A 15,334-nucleotide genomic window follows, 5' to 3' on the forward strand; every position below is an offset into this window, starting at 1 on the left:
AAGGGACTGAAGTCTGCTAGAAGCAAGATATCCTGTTTAGGGTCACTCGGTTTTAAAGGAAAGTGTTCACATTTTTTTTTTTAGTTCGATTCTATTCCTTCTACATCATATTGATACTTCAGCTCTCATCACATTTGATGCTATGATTTACATTTTGCTCTTTTGAGAGGCTAGCTATTCCTTGATGGGACTGAGACATCACAGTCTCATTTATGCATGGAATGCAACCAATTTTGGAAATGCTTCTAGAATAATTTCAGTGACATTACTCATTAAAGATTTATTACTTTGGGGGTAGTTTTACAAATTCTTGCATATCCTTTTAACTGACTTTATCTTTTTGTAATAGGAGGAATGAGTCCCTTCTTGGAATAAAAAAACTGAAATACAAGGATACTTTTTCTAAAAAGGTCATCAAACCTGTGAAGAAGTACAGAGCCGCAGTAGTGGAGATTGGAAAAGTAAGTTTCATATAAATTTTGAATTTTCAATTAGTGAACTTAAGAGATTCATGTATCTAGAGATGGTTGGCTGCACTATAATTTATTATAATATTAAACAGAAGATAATACCAACAAGCATAATCTTATAATTATATAATATATTTTAATTCTTAAGTTATATGGATATTTTTATAATCTTTTATCTACAATGGTACTTCTGTTACTTCTGATAAATAATTTTAATTGAAGGACATAAAAAAATCACTGTTTTAATGTCAAGAGATAAGCATTAGAATACAAGTAAATTATGTTGTACTCAGATTTGTGTTCAGATTTTAATTTGTAACATTTTTGTTATCTCCTGTGTTAAGACTACAGAAATGAAGCCAAAAAAAAAAGCTAAAAGAAAGGAAACTCTAAGAGAATTTTTGCATAAAAATCCCTTTATTTCTGAAATGCCGGAGCATGAAAGGTATTGATTGATTAATTAATTAAATGTTCACTTGAGGGTTACGTGTGTTGCACATTATTTTAGGCACCAGGGATACACTGGTAGACACAACAGATAGGATCACTGCCATCAGTGAGCTTACATACTAATAAAAGGAACATAAAATAAACAAACATGCAAATAAGCAAGAAAGTTTAGAATTTTGATGTATTTTATAGAATAAATGAACAGGATGATATACTAGAGAGTGACTGTCCTAGGGTAGAGTGGTGGCTGCAGTAAATTAGATTAAGAGTGGCCAGGATGTCAAACTGGTAAATTACTTCTAACTATTGGCAGATGATGTTCTTGTTTATAAAACTAAAACTATAATACTTATTGGGCTTCCCTTGTGGCTCAGCTAGTAAAGAATCCACCTGCAATGCAGGAGACCTGGGTTCGATCCCTGGGTTCGGAAGAAACCTTGGAGAAGGGAAAGGCTACCCACTCCAGTATTCTGGCCTGGAGAATTCCATGCCATGGAGTTGCAGAGTGGGACATGACTGAGTGACTTTCACTTTCATAATATGTACTGTGGTGTGTTTAGCTTTTGTTGTTATGAGTATACATTTTTGATTCTTTATATCGTTTACTTTCATTATGTAATGTCTTCCTTTACTTGCTTAGTGCTTTTGATTGTAATGTTCAGCATATAAATATTAATGAAACCACTCTCACTTTCTGTTTGCATTTGCCTCACAATTTGTTTGATTATTCCTTCATTTTCTTTATCTAAATTATGGTATAATTTAGGTGAATATAGAAAATAATATAAAAAATGAACATGTACTCAATATGCAATGTGCCATATAAAACATTTGGAATGCATTTCTGTCCCTCCTCTATCCCAGTAGTAATACTATCCAAAACCTGGCATTTATCATGCTTATGAGTGGCTTTCTACTTCAATTATATGTATGTGTATGCCCCTAAAGAACATGTGGTATTATTTTTTATAATTTGTTTTGTCAATATGCTCTTATTCCTCAATATTATGTTTGTGAGATTTTTTTCATGTTGATTTTACATAAGTCCAGTCCACATTTCCATTATGTAAACAGTGCTACAAAGGACATGTATACAAGAATGTCCTTTGTATACATGTATACATTCTTGTATACATCTCCACATGCACATTTGAAAGTTTCTGGGGTAAATACATAGGAGTGCAGTTTCCAGGATATGAACATTTTAACATTTCTAGACATTGCTAAATTGCTTTAAAATTGTCATCAGTGGTGTGTCAGGTTTCCAATATTCACCATCTTCCCTGATACTTACTATTAGTATCAAATTTTCAAATTTTTATGGACCTATGAGCTGTGAATTTTTATTTCTTTGATTATGAATGAGTTTAGGCAGCTTTTCATATTTGTTTAAACCCTAGGGTTTTTCTATTCTCAAGACAGCTTGTTTAGATCCTTTGCTCATTTACAACTTTTGTTTTCCCATTTATTTTTAAAGGTTTGGATACTAATGCTTTTCTCAGATGTCATTCATGCATTTGCATTTTAAAGGTCTTCTTTTTTAAATTAAAACTTGTAATTGTTAATGGGATCAAAGGTATCAGCATTTCCTTTTATTATTTTTGAAATTTTTTCTGAGTAAAATATTTTCTTTTTCAATGTAAATATTTGATTTTACAATTGAGAATTTCATCCAACTCGAATCAATTTTTGTGAATGGTGAGAGGAAGAGTCTCTCTCCTCTTTTTTTTAAAGTTTCATTATATCCAGTTGAATAACTCTTAATCGAGTAGTCTATTCTTTCATTTTTGTCATTTAGCAAGTCGTCCTATGTATCAAAGTTAGGAAATTGTCTTTGATTTCCTGTTCTCTAAAAATTTTCTTCTGAATTGCGTTGTTTTTCTGAATATTTCTCCACTGAGATTTTTTTTCTCTTTTAATCTGTGCAGTCAAATTACATTAATTTGTAAATGTAAACTATGTGCAGTGTCTTTGTCTCATACCTTTGACTCCAATGGGGTGTCTTCCAAAGCCAACCACTTCTCAGGGAGTTGGGACAAGAGAGTGGAGTAGAAGGACCTGGGGCTCACCTCCTCACTTGAGCACACCAAAATCGCAACTGCAGAACAACCATCAATAAAGAAAACTGGAAACTGCCCCCAAAGATGTCCTATATCCGAAGATACAAAACCAACCAATTCTCTGACTCCAACTGAGAGAACTGAGAGACCCCCATACACCCTTCACCTAGTTTTCTCCTAGTGGTAACACCTTGTAGAACTATAGCATAAAAATTCAACTCAGATCTATCTACCTGGAAACAGCCTTAGTCCCACAAGTTAAAGGACCTTGCCCCACTTGTGGTGCCAGCCACAAATAGGATGGCCAGGCTACACACATTTCTGTTGAGTCTATTCCAACTAGGGGGTTCCTATAACTCCTCTTCCCCTCATTCAGGTCAGTAATTTGCTAGAATGGCTCACAGAATTCAGGAAGATATTTTACTTATGTTTACTGGTTTATAATGGATGCAGATGATCAGCCAGATGAAGGAGTTCATAAGATGATGTCTGGAAGGGTCCTGAGCACAGGAGCTTTTGTCTCTACGGAGTTGGGATGTGTCACTCTCCCGGCACGTGGATGTATTCACCAACCTGGAGGCCCTCTCAACTTCATTGTTAATAGGTTTTTAAAAAATCCTAGTCTGCAGTTACTCTCTCCAGAGACTGCGGGTTGAGACTGAAAGTTCCACTTACTCATCATGTGTTTAATTTTTCTGGTGACCAACCTCTATCCTGAGGCTCTCTAACAGCCCAACCCTGAGTCACCTTACTAGACTCAGGTGTATTCCAAAGGAGTTCATCATGAATAACAGGAGACTCCTGTCACTCAGGAAACTCCCAAGTTTTAGGAGCTCTATACCTGAAATAAAAGACAAAGACCAAATATATATATTTTATTATAGCATTCTAGGTCTGCCCACATACATTCATTTTTTTACCTACTGATTCAATTTCTTTAAGATGAATAGCCAATTTGAGTCTGTGGTATTTTTTTGAGTTCTTTTCGATGAATTCTATTTTTTAGGAAATTATCCATTTTACCAAATTTTCAAAGTTATTCATAAAATATTATATGTTTTCATGTTATCCTTTGAATCTCTGCTATATCTACAGTTACACACTGTGTTTCATTCCTAACTTCATTAATTTTTGTCTTCTCTCATATTTTTGTGATTTATCTTGCCAGAGGTTTGTCTATTTTTTCCCCTATTTTTTCAAAGAGCCAAATTTTGTCTTTGTCAGTCCTCTTTATTTTGTTTATCTTCTGTTCCCTTAATTTTTGCTTTTATACTTATTACTTCCCAGTTCATTTTTTAAAACAGCTTCACTAAGACTTAAGGCAAGAAAAAAATGACTTTTCCTTCTACCCTCCTAAGTTCTCCAGCTGGAGCTTGGTAAAATTAGACTAACAGAAGAGTGATGAACAAGAGGAAAAAATCAGGAGCTTATTAACATTTGCTTATGCATGGGAGAACTCAGTGATGAGTAACTCAAAGGGGTGGTTAGGATTTGGGCTTATAGGGCATCTTAAAAAGGACAATGAATTTACAGTAGAGTGACTGAGGGCAGCAAACTGTGGTAGAAATATGAGAGAAAACTAATGGAGTAAGACTTGTTTGGGCAGGTCCATCTAGGTGCTGTTTTTCCCTCTTCATGGCTCAGGAGCGGAGTTTTATGACATTCTTCATATTTTTCAGAAGTTTCTATTTTCCCTCAGATAAGGGCATCTCCAAGAAGGCATCCTTCTGCACCTATTGATTCTCATTTACCTCCAGCTCAAAATAATCCTAACGTGAAAGCAAGAGCTGTCTCCTTGCACCATCCCACCCTCTCTAGCAGGGACGATACCTCTCATTCGGTCACTTTCCTTGGCCTCTTGAGGTGACTTAACCATCTCACATGGAAAGATCCCCTGGAGAAGGAAATAGCAACCCACTCCAGTATTCTTGCCCAGAAAATCCCATGGATGGAGGAGCCTGCTGGGCTACAGTCCATGGGGTCACAAAGAGTCAGACACGACTGAGTGACTTCACTTTCTCAACCATCTCACACAGGAAAAAGATTGACTTTTATTTTGGAAATTATAGTTTTAATTTTTAAGGTTGAGGTATTTAAAACATTTCTGTTTGGAAATCACGTATCATTACCAAGACAACCAAGTGAAGTGAAGTGAAGTGAAAGTCGCTCAGTAGTGTCCAACTCTTTGTGACCCCATGGACTGTAGTCCATGGAATTCTCCAGGCCAGAATACTGGAGTGGGTAGCCTTTCCCTTCTCCAGGGAATCTTCCCAACCTAGGGATTGAACCCAGGTCTCCCACGTTGCAGACAGATTCTTTACCAGCTGAGGCTCAAGGAAAGCTCAGAATACTGGAGTGGGTAGCCTATCCCTTCTCTAGCAGGTCTTCCTGACCCAGGAATCAAACTGGGGTGTCCTGCATTGTAGGCAGATTCTTTACCAACTGAGCTATCAGAGAAGCTAACCAAAGATAACCAAACAACAGCAAAAAGCTCAAAAAACCTTGGATTAAAAGGAAGTCAGTCACCAACAAATATAGAATAACTCCACACTGAATGATAATATCAACACTGCACGTCAAAAATAGTTTCCTTCCTTCCTTTAGAATATCTGTCTTTCCAGTGCGGCAAGGTCTACCTTCCTTTCTTCCTTGCGTCCATCCATCCCTATTTCCCTTCCTTTATTTCTGTGTGTGTGTGTTGACTCAGATTCATACTTGTTATCTATTAAAGTGAGCAAAATTCTTTAACTTACAAATTGAGATCTTTCCCCCCTTTTCAGTATAAATCAGGTAAAATGAGGCAGCAACATCTTCAACTGTTTTAAAAAAAGATTAAGTATTTTGAAGAAATAAAGTCATGCCATATAAATAATTATGTAACTATGAAATTAGATGGGCTACTTTGAGATTTTGATAGAAATAATTTGAAACAAATTGAATATGTATTGTCCTTAAAATCTGAACTATCAGCCAAAACTTGAGATATTAGTGTCTTTCAGAGCACATTGGGTATGGATGTATGAAGTTATTGCATGTAGAGTTGACTGATGTTTTATTTCCTCTTGTAGTCTAGATAATGATAGGAAAAATTTGGCTCCATTGTTTTTCTTTTCCTTAAGGAAAAGAACAGAGAAATGATTTTCTTGTTTAATATCGAAGTTAGTTGATGAATGTGAACATTACCTTATAATTTGGTTGTCTAATCTCAGTGGCCTTTTGGTGACAGAAAAGAAAAGCTGTTTGGTTTGGGCCTAGGACACAGACAGCAGAGAGAATTGAAGGCAATTTGTAGTGTCCTTGTCCTCAGTGTTTACCCTCATGCCTTCTTCATTGTCCTGGTTCACATTTTTAGCACTAAGGAAATGACAAATAAGCCAGAAACATTTGTATAAGGACAGTCAAGTGATTTCTTGCTGTATTTTGTACAAACAGGAATCATTCTTTGTTATAAAATGTCTAAAAGTTCTTGTAATTGCAAAACTTTCTTTTCCCTCTACAGAAATAAGAGAGCTGATGTTCGAAAAGTAGCACATCGATTCCTGGTGGAAAACTTGAATCCTTTAATATTAAGTTATGTTAAAAAGAAGAGGTTCCATCAAATATTTCTTGAGGAGATGCCCTGGAAAGCTCAGATGAACCTGTATCTGGCAAGCGCACACTTCAACCTGCTTTTAACAAAGCTAGGGGAACGTACAAAGATAAAATCTGGTTCTTCACCGATAATGGTCAGGTATAGTGTATTATCAGTGAATACTGCTTTAGTCTCAAAAACATGGATAGTATTTGTATGTTCAGGGCTCCAATGCTGATGATAACTTTAAGAGGTTCACAGAGTGCTTTGATCTTTACTGATCTTTGGTATATTAAAAAATTTCTTATCTCAGAATCTTTCCTAAACAAGTGCTGGATATAAGTACTTATGAAGTACTAATTTGCATAGATTTGAATGTTATTCAATATAGCTTTCAGGGGAAGGAGAAAGTGAATTTTCCAAGAGAAGTTTAATATTCATTGTATCTCTCCATGCTCAGTCTCTCAGTTGTGTCTGATTCTTTGCTACCCTATGGACTATAGCCTGTCAGGCTCCTCTGTCCATGGAGTTTTCCAGGCCAGAATACTGGAGTGAGTTAACATTTACTTATCCAGGAGACCTTCCCAACCCATGGATTGAACCTGCATCTTCTGTAGTGCAGGCAGATGCTTTTACTGCTGAGCCACCAAAGATCCCCCTAACTGTATAGTAACCAAAATATTAGTAGGCCTTAGGTAAATCTCTGTTTCATTGGACCTCCATAAACACAGGTCATACCTTCATATATAATTTACACTTTCTGTCATTAATTCAAAAGATATTTTCCAGTTCTTGTTTATTTTTGGTTAAAGTGTTAGAGGAGATAAAATAGGAGGTAAAAATATAAGATAAATACATAATACAGAATACCATGTAACCAGAGTAACTTTATGTAACCAGAGTTTTTCATTAAAAAAAACTACTCATTGAAGGAATTTTCTGAAGTCTGGTTATTAGTACTGCATGAGTTCACTGAACAGGGCACAGGCTTGATCCCAGTCGGAGAACTAAGATCCAACAAACTGCATGTGGTGGTGGTTTAGTGGCTAAGTTGTGTCTGACTCTTTGTGACGCCATAGACTATAGCCCACCAGGCTCCTCTGTTCATGGCAAGAATACTGGAGTGGGCACAGAATATTGGAGTGGGTTGCCATTTCCCTCTCCAGGGTATCTTCCCAATCCAAGGATCGAACCTGTGTCTCCTGCTTGACAGGCAGATTCTTTACCGCTGAGCTACCTGGGAAGTCCAGCACAGCCAAAACCAAAACAAAACCCGCATTGAGCACTTATTAGAAACAAGGTACTGAGGTAGGCGTGAGGTGCATTCTGAGATGAACAGGATCTACAAGTTGGAATCTGGTAGAATGGCTCATAAATGTTCACAAATAATAGTCAATAAAGGTAAAAGGTGAAGTGCACATAAAGTCTTTGTACGTGGGAAGGAGGCTTTCTACTGGCTGAGACTACCAGAAGAGGTTTCATGGGAGAAGCTACTTGGCCTGGGTCCTGATGGACAGGCAAGATTTAAAAATGTGCAGGTAGGAAAACAAGCTTTCCAGAAAGATGGAAGAACAAGTCACAGCCCAGGTAGGAAGCTCAGGACAGGAGCCCCTAGTGCTTTCACCAGAGTCTAGGGCATCTGAGAAGGAGTGGTCAGAAATGATCAGAAGAGAAGGTCGATACCAGAACATGGACAGTCTTAACTGTCTATAAATCTGAATTTTAATTTATATACCGTGGGAGATTATTAAGGTTTTTTTTTTTAAACAGGGCTATGATAAGACATTTTTCTGATAGCAAAATACTAGATGGATTGGAGGAAGGAGAAGCTGATGATAGGGATATGAATTAAGAGGGTATTTATTTCAGTAATCCAGCTATAAAATATGCAGTTTGAAATCTACAAGGAACTTGAACTCAGTTTCTGTTTCTCCAGAATTTTGGTTTAAATAAAATTCTGGTCTATGTGGACTAGACCAAGTTAGCATTTAGGAAGTACTTAGATTTCTTGGGAGAAGGCAGTGGCACCCCACTCCAGTACTCTTGCCTGGAAAATCCCATGGACAGAGGAGCCTAGTGGGCTGCAGTCCATGGGGTCGCTAAGAGTCGGATACAACTGAGCGACTTCACTTTCACTTTTCACTTTCATGCATTGGAGAAGGAAATGGCAACCCACTCCAGTGTTCTTGCCTGGAGAATCCCAGGGATGGGGGAGCCTGGTGGACAGCCGTCTGCGGGGTCGCACAGAGTTGGACATGACTGAAGTGACTTAGCAGTAGCAGTAGATTTCTTGACAGAGAAAACTTTCAGCAAAGTGACCCATTTTTGAGGCTCTGAAAGGGAAAACAGTTCAGATCAGATGGGGTTCCTTGCTATCCTCTGGACACAGAGAACTCTTCTTCTCTGACTGTCCAATCACACATGACCATTCAGGCATCATTACTTGGCAGCATGATAGTTAAACAATGACTGAAAGGCTCAGACGGTAAAGAATCTGCCTGCAGTGTGGGAGACGCAGGGTTCAATCCCTGGGTTGGGAAGATCCTCTGGAAAAGGAAATGGCAACCCACGCTAGTATTCTTGCCTGGAGAGTTCCATGGACAGAGGAGCCTGGTGGAGTATAGTCCATGGGGTCACAGAGTTGGACACGACTCAGTGACCTTCACTCACTCAAGTTTGTATCAGGGTAACTTGGTGCTAAATCCAATTTCATTAAAACATTTGTTTATTTATTTAGTATTTGACAGAATTCAATTTTGCTTCTAATGAGTTTTTTTCCCTTTGCAGTTTCCGATCATGTGACCCTAATATGTTCTCACTGTATAATTCAGGAACAGTATTACCAACAGGAAAAATGACTCTAGAAAACTATAAAGTGATGCTTGATTTCCTTCTTACAGCTAAAAAAAGAAAGGCTCACTTACCATCAGGTAAAATAAATACGTTATATACTATCAAATTGTCTTTAGATATTTTTATTCACAAATGGAACACACAGATACACAAACACATGTTCCCTGACATGCACCCCAACAGACACTGAGTTACATGGATCATTATCCAGTGACTTAGGAATTTTGTTGAGTTGTGGTATTTTGTAGAAGATCCTTATTTGTTCTATATTTTAAACTTACTGCATTTTTAGAGTATCATCACATATGTTTGGAAATATTTATATTGAATTTTCCCCTACCCCAATTTGCCCATTCAACAAATATGATGTTTTTAAAAAATATTCATAGCCTTCAGTGGCCAAAGTAAGTGAGAACTTGCTCTCAGGTGATGAAGGCTTGGATGAGGCAAAGTTGGTGAAGATGGAGAAACACAAACAGAACGCCTTTTGGAGGCAGAACCTATGGGATCCACTCAGAACCTGTACTGAGTATCGATGATATACCATGCCTGGTTCTAGGCCCTTTGTGTATTCACTCACTGGGTCATTCAACAAATGTTAGCCCTGCCTGCTCTCACATGTTCAATCCCTGGGTGGGGAAGATCCCCTGGAGGAGGAAATGGCAACCCACTCCAGTATCTATAGCTGGAGAATCCCATGGACAGAGGAGCCTAGTGTACTACAGTTCATGGGGTCGCAAAGAATCAGACATGACTGAAGTGACTGAGCATGCACACAAGTTTCAGGAAAAACTCCACCAAACATACTGCTGCAAGCAGGCATGACAGCATCATTTAGCTGCTTTCTAGTTGCACTCAGAATCTTGCCTTAGGATCTTCAGTCAGCACCTTCCATGAAAGTTTACTCCAAGATGAATGAGATAATATTCTAATGGCAGGACCAGCCAATACCGTCTTCTGGTCAGGTGTCAAGGGGCTCCCAAGAGGTGGAGAGATGTATGTGAGCAGGGCCCTCTGTTTGGGTGTTGCACTGATGACACTATTCCTTGAATACCACTCATTTCATGAGCAAACATTTATCTCCGATATCTTTATGTTATTGCAAACCCTCTTATATAGATTTTTTTTTTAATGACACTTTAAATGCCGTATGGCTTATTGCTGGGCGAGCTATTTCATATGCTGGTTAACTTTCCCAGGAGTTTTGATTCATATTTGAGGTACTTGACATGCTTTTTAATTTCTTCTGGGGTACAGTTTTACTGGTACCTGCGTGTCATTCTATGACTGTTAAAAGTATTTAAATTCCCTAGACATAGAAAGAGTCCAAGTTTTCATATGTAGACTACTATAGATATATATATCTTCTTGAGTTTTCTAGCTCCCTAAGACCTCCTATGAAATTTACAATAGATTCTGCAATTGAGACTTAGCGTTTAATGCAGAGTTCTAATGAGAGAATGTTTGTGGCAGAAGTCCTCCATGGTTTTTATAGCACAGCAACGGGAGGATGAGTGATCAGGGCTGCTGCACTCCCTAACTGCCGGGGATCCTCCTCATCTTCCAGTGTATGTGTCCAGGGAATAGCCTGTTTGGAGGGAAGTTAAGAAAGAGTGGGATCCTGTCATTCTTCTCCCCTGAAACATAACTTTCCTGCTTCTGCTTCATTCCTTTGGCCAATCACCTTTGCCTGAAATGTTCTCCATACTCTTCCCCCACAGCTAAATCATGATTCACCCTTAAGAGCTAATCTAAGCACCTCCTTCTGTGGAAACTCCCTGGTTCATCGCATCCATAACAATTCTCTGCTTTCTCCAAACTAATGTAGCAGTTGTTATCTGAATTATTCATTTGATGCCAGCCACCTATTGTGTTTTCTGAAGCTTAACTCTCTACTGTCAATAACTTTATACTTTATACTGTAGATGCTGAAGAATTTTTGGCATTTCTTAATTCCAAAATGAGTGGTGAAAATGTTTCTAAGACCCAAACAGTTTATGAATCAGACTCTCAGTCGGGACTTAGCAGTAAAGAAAAGGATCGATCTGCAAATGTGGTTCTTTTGGATCATTTTATGAAAATCTTTTTATATTGCAGGAGGGCAATGGTAAGTTGGTCCTTCTTCTTTGTTAATGTAGTGGACATGAATCTCAGCCCATGAATTTGGGCATGTGTGAGATATTTATATCCTTATTATTCATAATTTTGATTTCAACAGTGAGACTAAGCTTGCTGGATTTTGTGTCAATCATCTGTGAGGCTTGCCATGGTACTGAGGTCTCAGTAGTAGAGTGGTAGAGTTGTGAGGGAGATGGTGAACCCCTTTTGTCATTAGTCATCCAATCATCCAGAGCTGAGGTGCCCTTTGTCCTTGTCTACAAAGTCTCCTTGAATATTCAGACACCCCTCTGCTGCTTTCTAGCCACACTTGGGACATGGGCTTCTCCAGTGAGACCAGAGGTTCCTCTTTAGACTCTTGCTCCCTCCTGGGCATCACATGCTCCTTTCTTTCCTCTAGGAAAGGGGAAGATCTTTCTAGGCATGGGAAAGCCCTAACCCTCCCCCCTGACCTGCTTCTACAGGCTATTTGTGTCTTCTCTCAACTGTGTTTCTCTTTTTTCTTCTTAAATGTTATCTGATAGATTAGTAAACTCAGAATAGGAATTAACTACAAAGAAATTAATTTCCTTTTTCTCATAGCAAGAAGTGGAGGTACATCAAACTTCTCAAGAAATGAGAAGAAATCTATCCTTTCTGGACAAGAAAGAAAGACTTAAGTTCCCATATTTCTTCATGGAGTAGAGAGTGACTTTCTAAAATATGTGAAGTCATCTCACATCATCTCCCATGGCCATTAACAATGCATCCCATCCTCCTTTCTAGCAGCTTCAGGGCCTTAGAGGGTCTGGGTCCTGCTTACTTCTCGGAACTCAGCTCCTCTTTCCCTGGTGCAGTCTACTCTCCCCTCTGTGGTTCTGAAAGCACTAAGCATGCTTTAGACCTCCCTCTTCAGTCCTCAGGTTCACCACCCATACTTTGCACCTCCTGTTCCCTCAGCCCCAAATGCCCTTCTCTTCCCGATAACCCCACCCTCTCCTTCACATGACTTGTTCAACTCAGCATTCTGGGCTCTGCTCATATGTCACCTCCGTAGAGAGGACTTCTCCCCTGACCACCTTGTCCTCTCACCCTTACCAGGGTGAGTACTACTACTAAGTCGCTTCAGTCGTGTCCGACTCTATGCGACCCCATAGACAGCAGCCCACCAGGCTCCCTCGTCCCTGGGATTCTCCAGGCAAGAACACTGGAGTGGGTTGCCATTTCCTTCTCCAGTTTTCCTTTAAAATTGGAGGAAGTTACAGTTCAGTACACACAGGCAAAGTCGTATCCGACTCTTTGTGACCTCATGGACTGTAGCCCACCAGGCTCCTCTGTCCATGGAATTCTCTAGGCAAGAATACTGGAGTAGGTTGCCATTGCCTTCTACCAGGGTGAGTAGTTTCTACTTGAATTTCCTTTATAACACGTATCATTCCCTGAAATTGTACTTTGATATGTCTGGTTAATAGTGTCAGATTTTCCTAATCAAAAGCAGCACAAGGTCAGGCCCAGTTTCCCTTGCTCACTGAGACATTCCCAGCACTTAGAACAATGTTGGAGTCCTAGCTCATCATTTAGTAGAGTCATAACCCAGGGTAAGTTAGCCCCATGCCTCCATTTCCTCATCTGTAAAATGAGAATACTACTACTGCATACTTACTTCATAGGAGTTGTTATATAGAATGTTCTATTAGAGTACAAATGTCTTACCACGGTGTCTAGCACTGTAAGCATATAACAAATGATGTTAGTTACTTTTATTACTGACTTAGAATATTAGCAGAAAGGTGAAGTCACTCAGAGATCTGTAACTTTGGCATCTTTTGAATGTTGTGCTTGTTTTAGGTTCTTGCTCATCGTGGTGGCTATTGGACTCTGCTTCAGAACTGCTGTCGGGCCCTTTGGAACTTTACTCAGGAGTTGCAAATACTGCATAAACAAACAGTGGATCTGTATAAGACATTTCCTATTAGCCAGGATAATTTCCTCTGTATCTCTGTTTTACCATTCTATTTGGGAGCAGAATTACTTATTGACATGTTAATAGAACTACAGAATACTGATTCTATTAAGGTAAGAGTATTTGGGCAATTCTTTTTATTGTAGTTGATTAACAATTTTTTTGTGTATCATACAGCTTGGGATAAGTAGAAATTTTATATTTCGCTTGAGTTTTTTGGTTTGTCTTGATTTTATTTCTTTGTTATTTGGTTCACAGTATATAATGTGCACTGATGTTAATTACAAATATCTGCCTGAAAATCAGTTTCTTAAATGGAAAACAAAGTAGCATTTATTGAGCTCCAGCTTGTACAGAAACTAACCAAAATACATTTAATCTTCACGGTAATCATTTGACAGAGAAAAATACAGACCCTAAAACAGATCATGTAGCTTGTTGGTTGATACTTGTTTTAGTCCCTGTTCTGTTTCTCTAGATGTAGAATTTGCAGCCATTTCAAATCTACCACACTGTGGTTTAAAGCATGAAAATAAAATTAAAAAAAAATAGCAAACCTCATATAACTTAAACACATTAAAAATTAGTAAACACATAAATATTTTGAATCATGGGGTTTATAACATTTTTCAGATGTAAAATATATGATAATGATAGTACAAAAGAGTGGGAGGGCAAATAAAATGAAACTGAATAAGTTTTTAAACTTTATATAAATATAAAGTGATACAGTATTAACTTTAAGTGGAATGTGATAAGTTAAGTATGCATTTAATAATCTCCCAAGTAACTACCAAATAAAGTGATATAGCTAAAAGGCCAAATGAAAGCTAAAACTAAAATGGAAAACTAAATAATAGTCAGTTAACTAAAGAAAGCAGGGAAAGAGGAACACAAACACATGGAACAAATAGAAAATAACAAATAACCTAATCCAGTTATATCAATAACTATATTAAATATAAATAGACTAAATACCCCAGTTAAAAGGCAGAGATTGTCTGGATTAAATAAAGAGAGATGTGTACTTGTCCATAAGAGACGCACTCTAGATATGAAGAAACAGATAGGTTGAAAATAAAACACTCTATTGAAAATAAAACAATAATTGGAAGAATTATACTACAAAAATAGTTAGCATAGAAAGGTTGATGAGGCTATATTAATATTAGATAAAATGATCTTCAAGTCAAAAAGTATTTTGAAAGATAAAGAGGGACATTTCATAATGAGAAGAAGCTCAATTAATCAGAAAGACATACTAATCATAAATATGTTTACACCAAATAACAGCGATTCAGAATATACTTTGGACACCAAAAGCTTGAAGAACTTTCTGCTTGGTGGATACATTGATGTACCAAGCAGATCTCAGGCCCTGAGTCCAAAAGGAAAGGTCACAGAAGTGCCTTATCTTAGACCCGTCCAGACCTGGCCCGTTGTGCATTTGGCTATTCTTGGGTTGTATCCTTTATAAGAAAACTGTGTCAATGAGTTCTGAGTCATTCTAGGAAATTACTGAACCTGAGTTTACAACTGGTCAGTCAGAAGTTCAGGTGCCGTGGGACCTGTGACTGGCATCTCCAGCGAGCACTGACCCTTAAGCCTGTGGAGTCTGACCCTAACTGTGGGGTAGTTAGTGTCAGCACTGATGTGCAGTACATTGAGGGAGGTTGGAAACAAAGCGCATAGTGCGTTCACCAAGATGGACTGTCAGTTCAGTTGCCCAGTCATGTCCGACTCTTTGTGACCCAATGAATCACAGCATGCCAAGCCCCCCTACCATCACCAACGCCCAGAGTTCACTCAAACTCATGTCCAATGAGTGGGTGATGCCATCCAGCCATCTCATCCTCTGTCGTCCCCTTCT

The 15,334-nt window shown here is 38.3% G+C and overlaps 1 protein-coding gene across 1 annotated transcript in view; it reads left to right on the forward strand.

The window, feature by feature from the left end:
- The window catches only part of CFAP54 (cilia and flagella associated protein 54), a 324,333-nt gene that overhangs the window by 123,153 nt on the left and 185,846 nt on the right, over window positions 1-15,334 (forward strand). Inside the window, exons 31-36 of the mRNA XM_052640302.1 lie at window positions 350-461; window positions 815-915; window positions 6,480-6,710; window positions 9,339-9,481; window positions 11,330-11,511; window positions 13,350-13,577. Coding sequence (XP_052496262.1) covers window positions 350-461; window positions 815-915; window positions 6,480-6,710; window positions 9,339-9,481; window positions 11,330-11,511; window positions 13,350-13,577 — 997 coding nt within the window. The remainder of the gene's footprint in view (window positions 1-349; window positions 462-814; window positions 916-6,479; window positions 6,711-9,338; window positions 9,482-11,329; window positions 11,512-13,349; window positions 13,578-15,334) is intronic.

Source organism: Budorcas taxicolor, chromosome 5, assembly GCF_023091745.1.
Source record: "Budorcas taxicolor isolate Tak-1 chromosome 5, Takin1.1, whole genome shotgun sequence".
NCBI classification, from domain to species: domain Eukaryota; kingdom Metazoa; phylum Chordata; class Mammalia; order Artiodactyla; family Bovidae; genus Budorcas; species Budorcas taxicolor.